The sequence below is a fragment of the Salvelinus fontinalis genome, chromosome 26, assembly GCF_029448725.1.
Source record: "Salvelinus fontinalis isolate EN_2023a chromosome 26, ASM2944872v1, whole genome shotgun sequence".
Taxonomy (NCBI): domain Eukaryota; kingdom Metazoa; phylum Chordata; class Actinopteri; order Salmoniformes; family Salmonidae; genus Salvelinus; species Salvelinus fontinalis.
In genome coordinates this window covers 3,894,769-3,910,898 of record NC_074690.1, presented here as the reverse complement: position 1 = coordinate 3,910,898, position 16,130 = coordinate 3,894,769, and the positions used below count along the sequence as shown (strand labels likewise).

The following is a 16,130-nucleotide window of genomic DNA, read 5'->3' as shown; positions in this document are numbered from 1 at the left end:
ACACACACACACACACACACACAATTTACAATCCCACTACACTATACCTGTATTGCATATTGCCCCAGCAACTGTTATCTTTGACATTTCAAAGCCTTAAAACACCTGTACAAACACACATAAACATACATTAAACCATACTGAACATCTAATATAGTAATATATATATACACACACACACACACACACGCTACAGTTCAAAAGTTTAGGGTCACTTTTTGAGTTCCTCTGTCCAGTGTCTGTTCTTTTGCCCATCTTAACTTTTCTTTTTATTGGCCAGTCTGAGATATGGCTTTTTCTTTGTAACTCTGCCTAGAAGGCCAGCATCCCGGAGTCGCCTCTTCACTGTTGACGTTGAGACTGGTGTTTTGCGGGTACTATTTAATGAAGCTGCCAGTTGAGGACTTGTGAGGCGTCTGTTTCTCAAACTAGACACTCTAATGTACTTGTCCTCTTGCTCAGTTGTGCACCGGGGCCTCCCACTCCTCTTTCTATTCTGGTTAGAGCCAGTTTGTGCTGTTCTGTGAAGGGAGTAGTACACAGCGTTGTACGAGATCTTCAGTTTCTTGGCAATTTCTCACATGGAATAGCCTTAATTTCTCAGAACAAGAATAGACTGATGAGTTTCAGAAGAAAGTTCTTTGTTTCTGGCCATTTTGAGCCTGTAATCGAACCCACAAATGCTGATGCTCCGGATACTCAACTAGTCTAAAGAAGGCCAGTTTTATTGCTTGTTTAATCAGAACAACAGTTTTCAGCTGTGCTAACACAATTGCAAAAGGGTTTTCTAATGATCAATTAGCCTTTTAAAATGATACACTTGGATTAGCTAACACAACATGGCATTGGTACACAGGAGTGATGGTTGCTGATAATGGACCTCTGTACACCTATGCAGATATTCCATAAAATAATCTGCCGTTTCCATCTACAATAGTCATTTACAACATTAACAATGTCTACACTGTATTTCTGATCAATTTGATGTTATTTTAAAATGGACACAAAAAAAATGCTTTTCTTTCAAAAACAAGGACATTTCTAAGTGACCCCAAACCTTTGAACGGTAGTATATATATATATATATAACATTTTTATTTCCCCACTCTATATGACAATAAGACTGATCAGTCACTACAATATATTAATAAATACTTTTTTTTATCTGTACACATACCTACAAAAACTGCACCGTTTACAGCAAGGGTATCATACGAATCCGGTCCTCGAGCCCATTCAAATCCTTTTTCTGTGTATGTATTTTTATGGGGTGCGGAAAACAATCTCAATTGATATTGAAACGATCTCAAACTAATTTGAAACTGTATAAGTGATAATGAGCCTATATTTATAGTCTCTTTACCCTGTCCAACATGCTAACAATAATCAAAACAAAAGCTAGACAGTCAGGGAGCATCGAATTCCCAAAAGCGATGGATGACTTGACATTTTGCAAATATACCCGATTCTAAAGTGCCGTCCTCCGGACCTCGGTGAAGAACGAATGCGGCTGGTTGGACCAAAATCTGTTTGAAAACCCTGATTTACATTTTAATAAGAGAATTCACAATCAACAAAATAAAGAACATTTACACAACATGGAAATTAATGTTCAAGAGACATCTTCAAACACACAGGTGATATGTCGTTGTCACACTGAATAAAACTGTAAACAAAGTAAAATACTATCTATAGTATAGATATAGACCTAGTCATAACTATCCTTTCTATCACACGCCACTTGGAATTTAATCTAGTTTTTTTTTGGGGGGGGGGGGGGGGGGGGGGGGGAGAGAGAGTATGTTTGATGTTAAATACATTAAACAAGTTGGACCCACACAGAGGAAGAGTATACTTTACTGATATCGACATGTTTCACACCGAGGGGAGTGGAGGGAATTAGACACCTAGTTCAGGGGGGAGCAACATATTGGGGTCTAGTTCAGAGGGGAGCAACGTGTTGGGGTCTAGTTCAGGGGGGAGCAACATATTGGGGTCTAGTTCAGAGGGGAGCAACGTGTTGGGGTCTAGTTCAGGGGGGAGCAACATATTGGGGTCTAGTTCAGGGGGGAGCAACATATTGGGGTCTAGTTCAGGGGGGAGCAACATATTGGGGTCTAGTTCAGGGGGGAGCAACATATTGGGGTCTAGTTCAGGGGGGGAGCAACATATTGGGGTCTAGTTCAGGGGGGAGCAACATATTGGGGTCTAGTTCAGGGGGGGAGCAACATATTGGGGTCTAGTTCAGGGGGGGAGCAACATATTGGGGTCTAGTTCAGGGGGGAGCAACATATTGGGGTCTAGTTCAGGGGGGAGCAACATATTGGGGTCTAGTTCAGGGGGGAGCAACATATTGGAGTCTAGTTCAGGGGGGAGCAACATATTGGGGTCTAGTTCAGGGGGGGAGCAACATATTGGGGTCTAGTTCAGGGGGGGGGCAACATATTGGGGTCTAGTTCAGGGGGGGAGCAACATATTGGGGTCTAGTTCAGGGGGGAGCAACATATTGGGGTCTAGTTCAGGGGGGGAGCAACATATTGGGGTCTAGTTCAGGGGGGAGCAACATATTGGGGTCTAGTTCAGGGGGGAGCAACATATTGGAGTCTAGTTCAGGGGGGAGCAACATATTGGGGTCTAGTTCAGGGGGGGAGCAACATATTGGGGTCTAGTTCAGGGGGGGGGGCAACATATTGGGGTCTAGTTCAGAGGGGGGAGCATCATATTGGGGTCTAGTTCAGGGGGGAGCAACATATTGGGGTCTAGTTCAGGGGGGGAGCAACATATTGGGGTCTAGTTCAGGGGGGAGCAACATATTGGGGTCTAGTTCAGGGGGGAGCAACATATTGGGGTCTAGTTCAGGGGGGAGCAACATATTGGGGTCTAGTTCAGGGGGGAGCAACATATTGGGGTCTAGTTCAGGGAGGGAGCAACATATTGGGGTCTAGTTCAGGGGGGAGCAACATATTGGGGTCTAGTTCAGGGGGGAACAACATATTGGGGTCTAGTTCAGGGTGGAGCAACATATTGGGGTCTAGTACAGGGGGGAGCAACATATTCTGAGAGTTTCACCTCAATGGGCAGGACTTCCTGGTGTGTTTAGAGTTGGGTGTATTTAGCGGTCAGTGTTTTCTTATCTGCGGCTAACACAGCCCTCCCTCGTAGTCATCGTCATCCTCGGCGGCAGCAGCAGGCGCTCCGGCGCCCCCCTGTGGTGGCTTCGCGGTCTTCTTCTTCGCTCCTCCTCCAGGTACCTTCAGGGAGATGGCCAGCTTGGCATACTGAGAGTAGACGGGGGATAGATTACATCAACAAGGTTGTTCCTACCTCTTGTATTGTTTCTTCAAGTGTATGAAACTTGTGGAATTGGATCTTAAAAAGTATGGTTTCAAATACTGTTAGACAGTGGTAGCAGATTGGCATATCGGCAGTGTAAAAGATAACTCCTGTATAGAGGGTTACCCTCTGCAGGTTAAGTGTCAACATCACTAGACAGTGTGAGGGTTTGGTCAGGGACCCATCGCTAGACAGTGTGAGGGTTCGGTCAGGGACCCATCGCTAGACAGTGTGAGGGTTTGGTCAGGGACCAATCACTAGACAGTGTGAGGGTTTGGTCAGGGACCCATCGCTAGACAGTGTGAGGGTTTGGTCAGGGACCCATCGCTAGACAGTGTGAGGGTTTGGTCAGGGACGAATCACTAGACAGTGTGAGGGTTTGGTCAGGGACCCATCGCTAGACAGTGTGAGGGTTTGGTCAGGGACCCATGGCTAGACAGTGTGAGGGTTTGGTCAGGGACCCATTGTGAGGGTTTGGTCAGGGACCCATCGCTTGACAGTGTGAGGGTTTGGTCAGGGACCCATCACTAGAGAGTGTGAAGGTTTGGTCAGGGACCCATTGTGAGGGTTTGGTCAGGGACCCATCGCTAGACAGTGTGAGGGTTTGGTCAGGGACCCATCGCTAGACATTATGAGGGTTTGGTCAGGGACCCATCGCTAGACAGTGTGAGGGTTTGGTCAGGGACCCATCGCTAGACAGTGTGAGGGTTTGGTCAGGGACCCATCACTAGACAGTGTGAGGGTTTGGTCAGGGACCCTCACAGTGTGAGGGTTCGGTCAGGGACCCATCACTAGAGAGTGTGAGGGTTTGGTCAGGGACCCATCACTAGAGAGTGTGAAGGTTTGGTCAGGGACCCATTGTGAGGGTTTGGTCAGGGACCCATCGCTAGACAGTGTGAGGGTTCGGTCAAGGACCCATCACTAGAGAGTGTGAGGGTTTGGTCAGGGACCCATCACTAGACAGTGTGAAGGTTTGGTCAGGGACCCATTGTGAGGGTTTGGTCAGGGACCCATCGCTAGACAGTGTGAGGGTTCGGTCAGGGACCCATCGCTTGACCGTGTGAGGGTTTCGTCAGGGACCCATCGCTAGACCGTGTGAGGGTTCGGTCAGGGACCCATCGCTAGACAGTGTGAGGGACAGTGTGAGGGTTCGGTCAGGGACCCATCGCTAGACAGTGTGAGGGTTTGGTCAGGGACCCATCGCTAGACAGTGTGAGGGTTCGGTCAGGGACCCATCGCTAGACAGTGTGAGGGTTTGGTCAGGGACCCATCGCTAGACAGTGTGAGGGTTTGGTCAGGGACCCATCGCTAGACAGTGTGAGGGTTCGGTCAGGGACCCATCGCTAGACAGCGTGAGGGTTTGGTCAGGGACCGTCACAGTGTGAGGGTTTGGTCAGGGACCCATCGCTAGACAGTGTGAGGGTTTGGTCAGGGACCCATTACTAGACAGTGTGAGGGTTCGGTCAGGGACCCATCGCTAGACAGTGTGAGGGTTTGGTCAGGGACCCATCGCTAGACAGTGTGAGGGTTTGGTCAGGGACCCATCGCTAGACAGTGTGAGGGTTTGGTCAGGGACCCATCACTAGAGAGTGTGAGGGTTTGGTCAGGGACCCATCACTAGAGAGTGTGAGGGTTTGGTCAGGGACCCATTACTAGACAGTGTGAGGGTTCGGTCAGGGACCCATCGCTTGACAGTGTGAGGGACAGTGTGAGGGTTTGGTCAGGGACCCATTGCTAGACAGTGTGAGGGTTTGGTCAGGGACCCATTGCTAGACAGTGTGAGGGTTTGGTCAGGGACCCATGGCTAGACAGTGTGAGGGTTTGGTCAGGGACCCATCGCTAGACAGTGTGAGGGTTTGGTCAGGGACCCATTACTAGACAGTGTGAGGGTTTGGTCAGGGAACCATCGCTAGACAATGTGAGGGTTTGGTCAGGGACCCATCGCTAGACAGTGTGAGGGTTTGGTCAGGGACCCATCGCTTGACAGTGTGAGGGTTTGGTCACCGTGACGGGTACATAATGGAACAGACCCCGTGACGGTACATAACATAACAGACCCCGTGACGGTACATAACATACCCTGTGACAGTACATAACAGACCCAGTGACGGTACATAACAGACCCGGTGACGGTACATAACAGACCCAGTGACGGTACATAACAGACCCAGTGACGGTACATAACATAACAGACCCCGTGACGGTACATAACATACCCTGTGACAGTACATAACAGACCCAGTGACGGTACATAACAGACCCCGTGACAGTACATAACAGACCCAGTGACGGTATATAACAGACCCGGTGACGGTACATAACAGACCCCGTGACGGTACATAACAGACCCCGTGACGGTACATAACAGACCCCGTGACGGTACATAACAGACCCAGTGACGGTATATAACAGACCCCGTGACGGTACATAACAGACCCAGTGACGGTACATAACAGACCCAGTGACGGTATATAACAGACCCAGTGACGGTATATAACAGACCCAGTGACGGTACATAACAGACCCAGTGACGGTACATAACAGACCCAGTGACGGTACATAACAGACGCCGTGACGGGTACATAACAGACCCAGTGACGGGTACATAACAGACCCAGTGACGGGTACATAACAGACCCCGTGACGGTACATAACAGACCCCGTGGCGGTATATAACAGACCCCGTGACGGTATATAACAGACCCCGTGACGGTACATAACAGACCCAGTGACGGTACATAACAGACCCAGTGGCCGGTACATAACAGACCCAGTGGCCGGTACATAACAGACCCCGTGACGGTACATAACAGACCCAGTGACGGTACATAACAGACCCCGTGACGGGTACATAACAGACCCCGTGACGGTACATAACAGACCCAGTGACGGTACATAACAGACCCCGTGGCGGGTACATAACAGACCCCGTGACGGGTACATAACAGACCCCGTGACGGGTACATAACAGACCCCGTGACGGGTACATAACAGACCCAGTGACGGGTACATAACAGACCCAGTGACGGTACAGTTGTATGAAGTGTTACTGACGTCATTGTCCATGTACTTCAGCAGAGCAGAGTTACACACGCGATGCACCTGGTCCTCGTCCTGCTCGTCATATCCCTGCAGTAACGTCTCCATGGCTACGCAGTCTTCACTCCCACTGTACCCCGGGAGGCTGCAGGAAAACATGAAATTATATCATCACTGTCACAATACATAGTCTGTAGCCCAATTACGGTGACCGCTGAATACTCGTTCACGTCGAGTGAAAAGCGCGACCCGGAAGGGGTTTCCACTGTATTTCTTACACCAGTTGGTTCCTTTTTAGATCCAAAACAGTGGGAGTGTACCCACGGTGTACCCACGGTGTACCCACGGTTTACCCACTGTGTACCCACGGTTTACCCACTGTGTACCCACGGTGTACCAAGTATACCCACGGTGTACCAACGGTGTACCCAGTATACCCACGGTGTACCCAGTGTACCCAATTCAGATAGTCATTTCCGTGGCTCTAGAGAAATGTATGCAGTCATATTAAGGAGGTTCATACCTGTAACTCTCTCGGACACACTTGTCTGCCGCCACAAAGTCATTTCTGTGTAGATGCACCAACACCTGAGCTGTTGTTTTCTAAGAGAAAAGACCCCCGATCAACATTGAATGACCTGTATTTTACACCTCCACCAATACCAACGCACCGCATCGCTTGAAAGAGAAATGCTGGAAAATACCAAATAGGATATCATTCCAATAGATCACCTAATGCACATGACATAAGCACGTACCTTAAAGCAAGTGGGATAATTCTCTATATCTTTATACATGTTCTTCTCTTTTTGAAGGGCGGTTGCCGCTTCATCCAGTCTGTCATCAAGTTCACAAAAGACAGAACGGTGTTAGAATAGTGAGTCCGGACCAGCCGCAAAACTTTGCTGCTTTATAAGTGCTTTGTGAAGCATCTACGTAGTGCTTATGAAGCCTTTACGATGTCCTATGAAGCTGTCATTCACCTGCGTAATCTGACCAGCAGTCTGGAAGCTTTCCCCAGGAGCTCAGCCGACTGGCGTAGACGGTCCTCATTCTACACACACACACAAAACAATCCGTTAAATCAACTCAACTTATTTTTAAAAAAAAGGAACTTCTCTTACTTAGAATATGCTATTAAAACGACCCAAACTTTACCTCAAACACACCGGCAGCCTGCTGATACAGGTCCACAGCTTTCTCTAAACTCACAGGCTCGATAAGTCTAGATAGGAAAAGAATGAAAAAGTACGATTCAAATAAAAAAACAGAGTGATGTACTTCCCCCCCCCGAAACAACACTGGTCAGGAACATATCAAAAACACTAAATAAATAAAGTAGACAGATGTGTATAGTCTAGAGCAGTACTTACTTCCCGGCCCTGTCCAGAGCCATGGCAGCGGTGTCTGGAGTACCATTCTCTACGTAGATCATGCTGGCCTTCTCTATGTACTGGATGGCCTCAGGCATCTTCTTCAAGTCCTGTCACACAGCAGAGGACACGGACCACCTCTTTTACACATACTATGTTGTGGTAGAATATCAATATTTTTTTTTTTGTGAGACAACGATGCTCTTGATCACATGGTACACAGCGTATAGTAAAACAAAAGGATCAAACTCTCCCATATTTGTACGCAGTTGTATTGTAGGTATTACGCAGATATTACATGGACATTGGGGGAAACTCACCTTCATCATCATACCTGCTTGTTCGATTGCTCTGAAAAATAATTGCATATCTTTAGAAAAAAGGGAAGAAAAAGTCTCACATATAAAAGTATTGAATGGTATTAATAATCTTTAAAAAGGCCTAGTGGAGTCTTTTTTTTGGTTGATTTTTCTCTGTTGGAAAAGACCGTCTGAAATGTATACCTGTTTTGGTGGGATGGAGTTTTTGGTCTGCCTGGTGACATCACCAGGTGGTAAATTAATTAATAGACCAATAAGAAAGAGTTCCAAACCTCTCTGCCAATAAGAGCTAGTTTTCAGTTTCCCCCTCCCCCCGACAGTCCTAGCAAAATTCTTGCTTGAGAAATTGTTCTTTGCTAAGAAGCTATTTTTTTAACCATTTAAAAAAATTGACAACAATCACAGGTAAGGTAGTTAATTGTTACCCAGAAATGATTTGATATTGAAATAAAAACATCTGCATTGGCCCTTTTAAATCTCAAGTATTCATATGGAAAAAAAAAACGTACTTTGCTGCATGAAACAAGGCTTTATTTTCCGTGTGGTACTCGGCCTCCTTCAGGTAGGCATCCTTAGCCTGCTCAAACTGTTTGGCATTCTTGAAGCACACCGCTGGGAATGCAAACATAGATTGTTTTATTAGACTGTAAATATATGGAGTGTGACGTGTTATCCTTCCTATACGTTTACAGACTGTGAGCATACTAACCAGCTTTGGCATATTCTGATGCAGCACTGTCAAAATCTGGCTTCCACTTTGTCATGCTTGTCTTTAAACTGCAAAAATGACACGCAAGAAAAAAAAGGTCTATTTTCAAGGGGTTAACAACACACACAGCCATAACAATAGACCTTGACAGAAGAGCTAACGACATCAGGTTAGTCACTAACACAGTAGTGATGGGAAGTTCGGCTCGGTTTAATGACTCGGATCTTTTCAACTCGTTCGGTCAAAAATAACTAATCTTTCAACTCATTTTGTTCATTTGATTCAATACCACCCAGCACACCCCTATTGGCAAACGATGAACTAAAAACTAAAAAAGAATCATGATTCTACAAGTCTCGTGTACCATAGGCTTTTTGTTTTTCAGTTCAATAACTCAAGCATAGACTGTTTTTAATTTAGAAGAACAAAAAAAAGTGAACAAAATAACAGCCATGAGTAACTTGGTCTAAAAGAATGGCACTGATTGGCCTATAGGTGGTGCTGTTATAAGCAGTCTCACTTAAACCTTCATATCCGTTGCCCTGTTTGACCTAGACATGAATGTAGGAGTCTTTCCTCATAGTGAACAAAATTTACCTCAAGGACCCATAAGGTCCATGAGAATAGATTTTTCCTCCATCTTGGAAATGTTGGAAAAACCTTTGAAAAGCGTATTCTCATTAAATAAGTCAAAATAACACAAAATGCAGTATGTAAAAAGTTAACTATGTAACAGTTATGCTTAAAAATAATAATGAACAAAATATATATTATTCTTATAAAAAGTCAGATTCACTCCAAACGCAATCTTTGGACTCATCACAATAGTCCCCAAAGAGTTTGAGAAAATAACATTGATGCATTCCAAGATGGCCACCCTATACCAGTAGACTGCATATTAGCACTTACACAAACAAAATACTTCAAAAATGGTCTCCTCATGAACCACAGTATCAAATGACACCATATTTAGAATGTAGGCCCATGGTACATGTCTTAACACAGTTTGAAGCTAAGGGATTGGTCAAAAGATGTCTTGAGTTATTGACAAATCAACGCGTCCAATCAAAACACCACTCCACTCCACAGTGGTTTATCAACTTGAAACTTGTCATCGCTGTCATGGACGTCCCTAAGATTGACCACCATTTGGTATTGATATCTAAAAAAAATAATAATAATTAAATCTAGATTCATATTTAACGCTAATGCTCAAAATCATTTGCAATTATCTCCTCATTAACCATACATCAAATTCCTACCAGATTCTGAATACACATCAAGCAAAAATAGTTCCTACACGAGTGCTTGCTTTGTTATCCAACTAATCTTCCGTCATCCTGTCGCAGGCAGCTATATTTGGAGTTGTTTGTTTGTGACAGACTTATAAAAGTGTGCTTCAAACCATGTGCATTTGTGATTACTAGACATACAAATAAGATTATTTATTTGATGCCATTTAAAAACGAGATATAGTTGCGGCCACAACCGGACTATAGACTGTGAACGACTCTTGGCGGAATGCAACTGCTTGACCGCGAAAGATTGGTTCTCGAGTGTTGATCAGAGGATGGCTGTGTATGTTTTGGTTCTACACTAATGAGGAGTATATCAATAAAATGCATTCATTCTTGCACCATGATGCTAACAATTATCAGTGTCTTTTTCTTCTCTATGCTGCCTGCAACATGATCTATTTATTTTTCTGCGCGCATGATACAGGTCGGTGCACATCTCCGGTGCCGCTGAGCGCGTATTATGCCGTGTAGTCGAAATAATTGCGGTCAGGTCAAACGAACGAATCACTTGGGAGAAAACGAAATCATGACTCTCGAGTCAGTAAACAGAGTCGTTCAAAACAAAAATGAACGAATCGTTTGCGAACAACATAAAACAGTGGCCTTGTTGTGGTTTGCAATGGATACGCATATTACAATGGAAAGGCATGTAACAGCCACTGAGCGGACAGCTAGTTAACGTGACCGCAGCTAGCTGGTTAACTAGGTGATGAATGAATGCATCCGCTGACTGGCCGGATTAGAAGATAGCTAGCTACTTCCTACAAATACAGCTAACTAATTAACTGGAATTCATTGACAATGTCGTAATGTTAAGTAAACTCTGGTTATTTCACATCTTGTCAACAACTAAGGTCAGATATTGTTGACAATGTTACTAGCTAGCTAGGTAGGAATCGAAGAAGCATCTAACAGGGTCAGCGATGCTAGCTACAGTACGGTTAGTTACCGTTAGCTAAATAAAAAAAAAAAACAATCGCGGCTTGACATACTTTTTCTCCGCTTTAGCGATGTGTTCATGGGCTTCGTTTATTTTGGAGGCCATGGTGATGTCGTGGTCTTCGACAATCTGTCGAGCAGATGTTATTTGTGGGGAAAAAAATCTAACCGAGGACGATGATAAACAAAATGCTGTTGGTGTTTGGATGAGAGAGAAAAAAAAATGTCCACAACGTCGAACTCCAGGTTCCCGGATGGCATTGCGCAATGCACCACAGTCCTTATAAATTAGGCTGGACGTCGAGAGAAATAGTAATGGCGTCTTTTTGTAGGCACTAGCCACGCCATGGTTCGTCGGACAAAACGAACTTGGCACTGTAGGGCTTTTGGATAAACACCGAAATAAGGTATGTAGAAAACACAGGGTTAGATATTTTACGTTTTGTTCTATGAGATTATATTCATCAGCTAACTCATCAGCTATTTTTTTTTTTAAATCATAAAAGGTAATGTTAACTGACTGCTATTATCTCATAGAACAAAATGTACAAGCTCTCTTAAGCCTCTGTTAAACTCCGACCTTATTCTCGGCGTTTATTCCAAAACCCTATTCTTTTCCCATTCATTTTTGTCATAGAACCAGAGGTCACTCATTTCCGGGTTTCAGGACTACAAACTGACGAGCTCTATTCGGCATAAACATTTCAACATCAAAATTGTTGTAATATCTTTTGCTTTTTGAGGAAACTGGAGTATACAGATTTGAGACAAGATTATAATAGTAGGATATATGTAGTAGATGTATGTGCTAGTCAAAAGAAAATATACATTTAGAGCCAAAATATAGTATTTCCTTGTCCAGAAAGAAACAGATTGGTCACAATCACAGAGAGATCTGATAACATTGTGTTTACAGTCATCACCTCAGTCCCTCTCTCACATGACATCTATTTTCATTCAACAAAATAGTTATTCAACTAAAACTAAACTTATCAAAATGTATGTCTCTGTGGCATAGTAATGCACGTGCTTTTTATTAGGATAAGTTAAAGCCCCCCGAGCAGTTTTTTAAATAATCATTTGAAATCATCACTGTATGTCTAATACATCACTGTTTTGTTTATTTATCATTTGTAATTTGTATTATTTATTTGTTTTATTATTATGAATTTAACAAAAACTGAACTATACGAACAAGAGTATATAAACCTAACAGTATTACATATCAAGTACATTTTCAATTTGTCAAAAAGATTTATGGTTCGTATTGCTTTTTTGTTTTTAAATTTACTGATCATTTCAAAATAATATTTAAATTCTACCTTAAATAATGTGAAGAGGGGTTTGTTCTCGGCCCACTTCATATTCCAATATTCCATGAAAAATAAACATATGAACAATGAAAGTTAAATCAGGGTCCATATCATTTGGATCAAAAAAATGTAACATAATAACAGAGTCTCTCAGATTAACATCAATAGTAATTTATTTTAAAATAAAATCTTCTAACTCACTCCAAAACTTTCTGACATAAGAACAGTCCCAAAATAAATGGTTGAGTTTCTGGGTCACAACCACAAAATACATATTTGTTATCAATAGCTATTTAGAATCTGTGTAGATTCTATGAATGAGTTTGTATGATACTTTCACCTTATTAGATATACAATATTTGCCAGACAACATTTAGACTTTGTTCCAGTTCACTTGTCCTAGGGCTGCATTCCAGTTTATTTTAGCAGAGGGAATAGTAACATCTTATATACATGTTATTACATGTACAGTTTAAAATGTCATGTCCTTCTAGTTGTATTGAGGCTACAAAATCCTCAACAGTTGCACTTGGAGTACTGTTATATTCTCATAAAAGAAGAATAGCACCTTTAGGAACCTAACAACCCCTTTAGGGACCTAACAACACCTTTAGGGACCTAACAACACCTTCAGGGACCTAACAACACCTTCAAGGACCCAACAACACCTTCAGGGACCTAACAACACCTTTAGGGACCTAACAACACCTTCAGGGACCTAACAACACCTTCAGGGACCTAACAACACCTTTAGGGACCCAACAACACCTTTAGGGACCTAACAACACCTTCAGGGACAGCTCTCACAACACCTTTAGGGACCCAACAACACCTTTAGGGACCTAACAACACCTTCAGGGACCTAACAACACCTTCAGGGACCTAACAACACCTTTAGGGACCTAACAACACCTTTAGGGACCTAACAACACCTTTAGGGACCTAACAACACCTTCAGGGACCCAACAACACCTTCAGGGACCTAACAACACCTTCAGGGACAGCTCTCACAACCATTTGATGCTCCTCAGGGGTGAATGTAACATTGTGTGTTCTCATGAATTCTGGGAAATCATATAGTTGTCCATCATTATTCAATAATTGTTTAACCCAGACAATGTTGTTGTCAAACCAGTTCTGGAAAAACAAAGACTTGTTTTTGTATTTTTTGTCTTTATTATTCCAGATTGTATGTCCGTGGGCGAATATTGTGTTTGTACATGAGGTTCCAAGTTAGGAGTACTTGTTTATGAAAGTGAGCAAGCTTAATAGGGATCTTTACCCACATGAAAGTTGCATTTGAGTAAGAATTCTAGACCACCAATCTGTTGGAATATTAAATTAGGGATTATATTCCAAATGCAAATCCTTATTTCTTAAATAGTTTTGTATCCATTTAATCTTAAAGATTATATTAGAGGTTTTAAAATCCAGAGCATTCAACCCTCCCTCACTTTGGGTGCTACATGTTACCGCTTTTCTTAAATAATGAGGTTTATCAACTATTTTAGTTACTGACAGAGGAACATTGAAGGCAAGGGAGGTAATAAACTCATCTGGACCATCAGATTTTGATAAAAGTACACGTCCAGATATGTGTTAAGACATGTACCATGGGCCTACATTCTAAATATGGTGTCATTTGGTACATGTTAAGTTTGGTGAAAATAAACGCAGTTGACAGTGAGAGGATGTTTTTTTGTTGTTGCTGAGTTTATGTGTTATTCCAATCTATAAGATGATGACATACTTGGATGGCTTTCTAGCCTGTTGTTTTTTTGTGATTTTTACAGCTTATTTTCTAGGAGCTGTATTCTCTTAAAAAACGAAACATCTGTATGAGATTAACTTTGTGATATTTTTGTTTCAATGTGTTTTCAAGGAATCCCTGTGGGTATATTAATATTATTATAATACTATAGACCTCCTTCTATTGGATGATGGCCTCCTCCTGCATAACACCTGTGCTACATGCTGCTTCCTTTGACACCGGAGCTTCCTGTATGCTCGTGAGGAAGCCTCCTTCTGTCACCTCTGTCACCTGACAGACCACCTCCTGCAGACCACCTGAACTAAACTCCTACATCTGCAGCTTCCTCAGCTGGTAGCTTGGTCTACACTCTCCTTCATTCTCTTGTTCTCTCTGTCTTTCTCTCCTAAAACTCCTACATCTGCTGCTTTGAGAGTTTCAAGTTCCTTGGTGTCCACATCACCAACAAACTATCATGGTCCAAACATACCAAGACAGTCGTGAAGAGGGCACGACAAAACCTTTTCCCCCTCAGGAGAATGAAAAGATTTGGCATGGGTCCCCAGATCCTCAAAAGGTTCTCCAGCTGCACCATCCTGACTCGTTCCATCACTGCAACTGCTTGGCCTCCGACCGCAAGGCACTACAGAGGGTAGTGTGAACGGCCCAGTACATCACTGGGGCCAAGCTTCCAGCCATCCAGGACCTATATTATAGGCGGTGTCAGATGAAAGCCCATAAAATTGTCAAGAGACTCCAGTCACCCAAGTCATAGACGTGATGTATAACAGTTCATTTAAACGGCAGCCATGTTGTTTTTCTCTCTCTGTATGTGTAAGAGGAACGTGATGTAATAAGCCATAATAAAAGTAGCCTTTCTTGCTACTCCTCCAACATTCTTACTGATCGTGTCCTACTATAGTTAGTAATGTATATGGACTCCATCCCTGTAGACTTCTGGGGGTTTCCAACAGACGTTCAAATGTATGTAATAAATCATGAGGCGGCAGCGTAGCCTAGTGGTTAGAGCGTTGGACTAGTAACCGATAGGTTGCTAGATCGAATCCCCGAGCTGACAATCTGTTGTTCTGCCCCTGAACTAGGCAGTTAACCCACTGTTCCTAGGCTGTCATACCCATCAAATTACCAAAGCAATGATCACTGATAGATTAAACATGCTAGCTAGCTGGGTTTAACACAACTAGCATGAGGCAATATGGCTAGCTAACGTTAGTTTACCAACGTGTCTAGATATATTACATCCAAGGCTAATCCCAGGGTACGCTGCACAATCAATAGAAGCCATCATTTGTTACACTGGGTCATAGCAATGTTATTTATCCACCTGTAAAACACCATTGTTTTTTGGTTGATCCATACGTGGTATCAGGTTGGGTGAAGGAGAGGTTGGGGACTGTTGATTTCCCTCCAACACCCTTCCATAAAATGTCTTCTCTGTTTCCCCCACCGTATTTACGTATCACCAAACGACTGTTGATATGGTGAAGGTAACTGGGAGTGGACATGACGATTTATTGCGTTTCCTCCGTCCAGAGGGAAAAGGGGGCTAGGGATTACGGACAAGTATTGCGACGTGCTTTTCTCTCTGGAGCAGGGCGCCGTTGAAAGGAATGATAACGGGGGTGGCGTTAAGTGTTGAGGAGGAGCAGTTGAAAGTGAAGATTCCTTGTGTCTGTGACACTTGTCGTTTGGTGATACGTAAATACGGTGGGGGAAACGGAGAAGACATTATCTATCATGCTGAGGTTTGATGCAGATTTTTTATACCAGATAAAGTCAAGGTAGGAAGTTATCCCGTGAGAGTTTTATCTTCCGAAAATATGACAGTGTTTTAGCTGTCAAATTTATAAAAGTGTGTTGGAGGGAAATGCCTAGATGTGAGAAGTGTGCAGGAGGGCATGAGACAAAGGCATTTGTGGTATCTGTGGAGAAAGTTGTGTGTGTTAGTTGTGGGGGTGATCATAGGGCTGGAGATCGGAGGTGTCCGGTGAGAGAAAGGCAGATTGAAGTTGCCAGGGTTACAGTAGTACAGAAA

General features: G+C 43.4%; 1 protein-coding gene and 1 long non-coding RNA gene across 3 annotated transcripts; one reads left to right on the top strand and one right to left on the bottom strand.

Moving 5' to 3' along the window:
• Window positions 1–1,785: 1,785 nt before the first annotated feature.
• On the bottom strand, window positions 1,786–11,155 carry LOC129823559 (gamma-soluble NSF attachment protein-like). 2 transcript variants are annotated; one of them, XM_055882389.1, is made up of 11 exons: window positions 11,065–11,149; window positions 8,775–8,842; window positions 8,575–8,677; window positions 8,066–8,096; window positions 7,746–7,855; window positions 7,531–7,597; window positions 7,356–7,426; window positions 7,131–7,209; window positions 6,896–6,975; window positions 6,388–6,517; window positions 1,786–3,278 (listed from the first exon to the last, which is right to left on the bottom strand). In XM_055882389.1, exons 1-11 carry the CDS (start codon window positions 11,115–11,117, stop codon window positions 3,141–3,143), a joined length of 930 nt encoding a protein of 309 aa, XP_055738364.1. In that variant the 5' UTR covers window positions 11,118–11,149; the 3' UTR covers window positions 1,786–3,140. The 2 variants fall into 2 exon arrangements, with proteins under 2 accessions (XP_055738364.1, XP_055738363.1); XM_055882388.1 differs by lacking the exon at window positions 8,775–8,842 and having other exon boundaries at window positions 11,065–11,155.
• Window positions 11,156–11,328: 173 nt separating this feature from the next.
• On the top strand, window positions 11,329–14,972 carry LOC129823562 (uncharacterized). Its single transcript, XR_008754648.1, has 2 exons — window positions 11,329–11,418; window positions 14,207–14,972. It is a non-coding gene; the product is annotated as an uncharacterized LOC129823562 (long non-coding RNA).
• The last annotated feature ends 1,158 nt before the right edge of the window (window positions 14,973–16,130 follow it).

What these genes read in the sequence shown, in the direction of transcription:
- LOC129823559 (XM_055882389.1), bottom strand. Translation starts at nt 11,117, where the DNA reads ATGGCCTCCAAAATAAACGAAGCCCATGAACACATCGCTAAAGCGGAG. An exon ending in GCCTTGTTTCATGCAGCAAA is followed by an intron (nt 8,097 to 8,574) that starts GTACGTTTTTTT and finishes ATTATTTTTCAG; the next exon opens with AGCAATCGAACAAGCAGGTA. An exon ending in AAGCAGGTATGATGATGAAG is followed by an intron (nt 7,856 to 8,065) that starts GTGAGTTTCCCC and finishes GCTGTGTGACAG; the next exon opens with GACTTGAAGAAGATGCCTGA.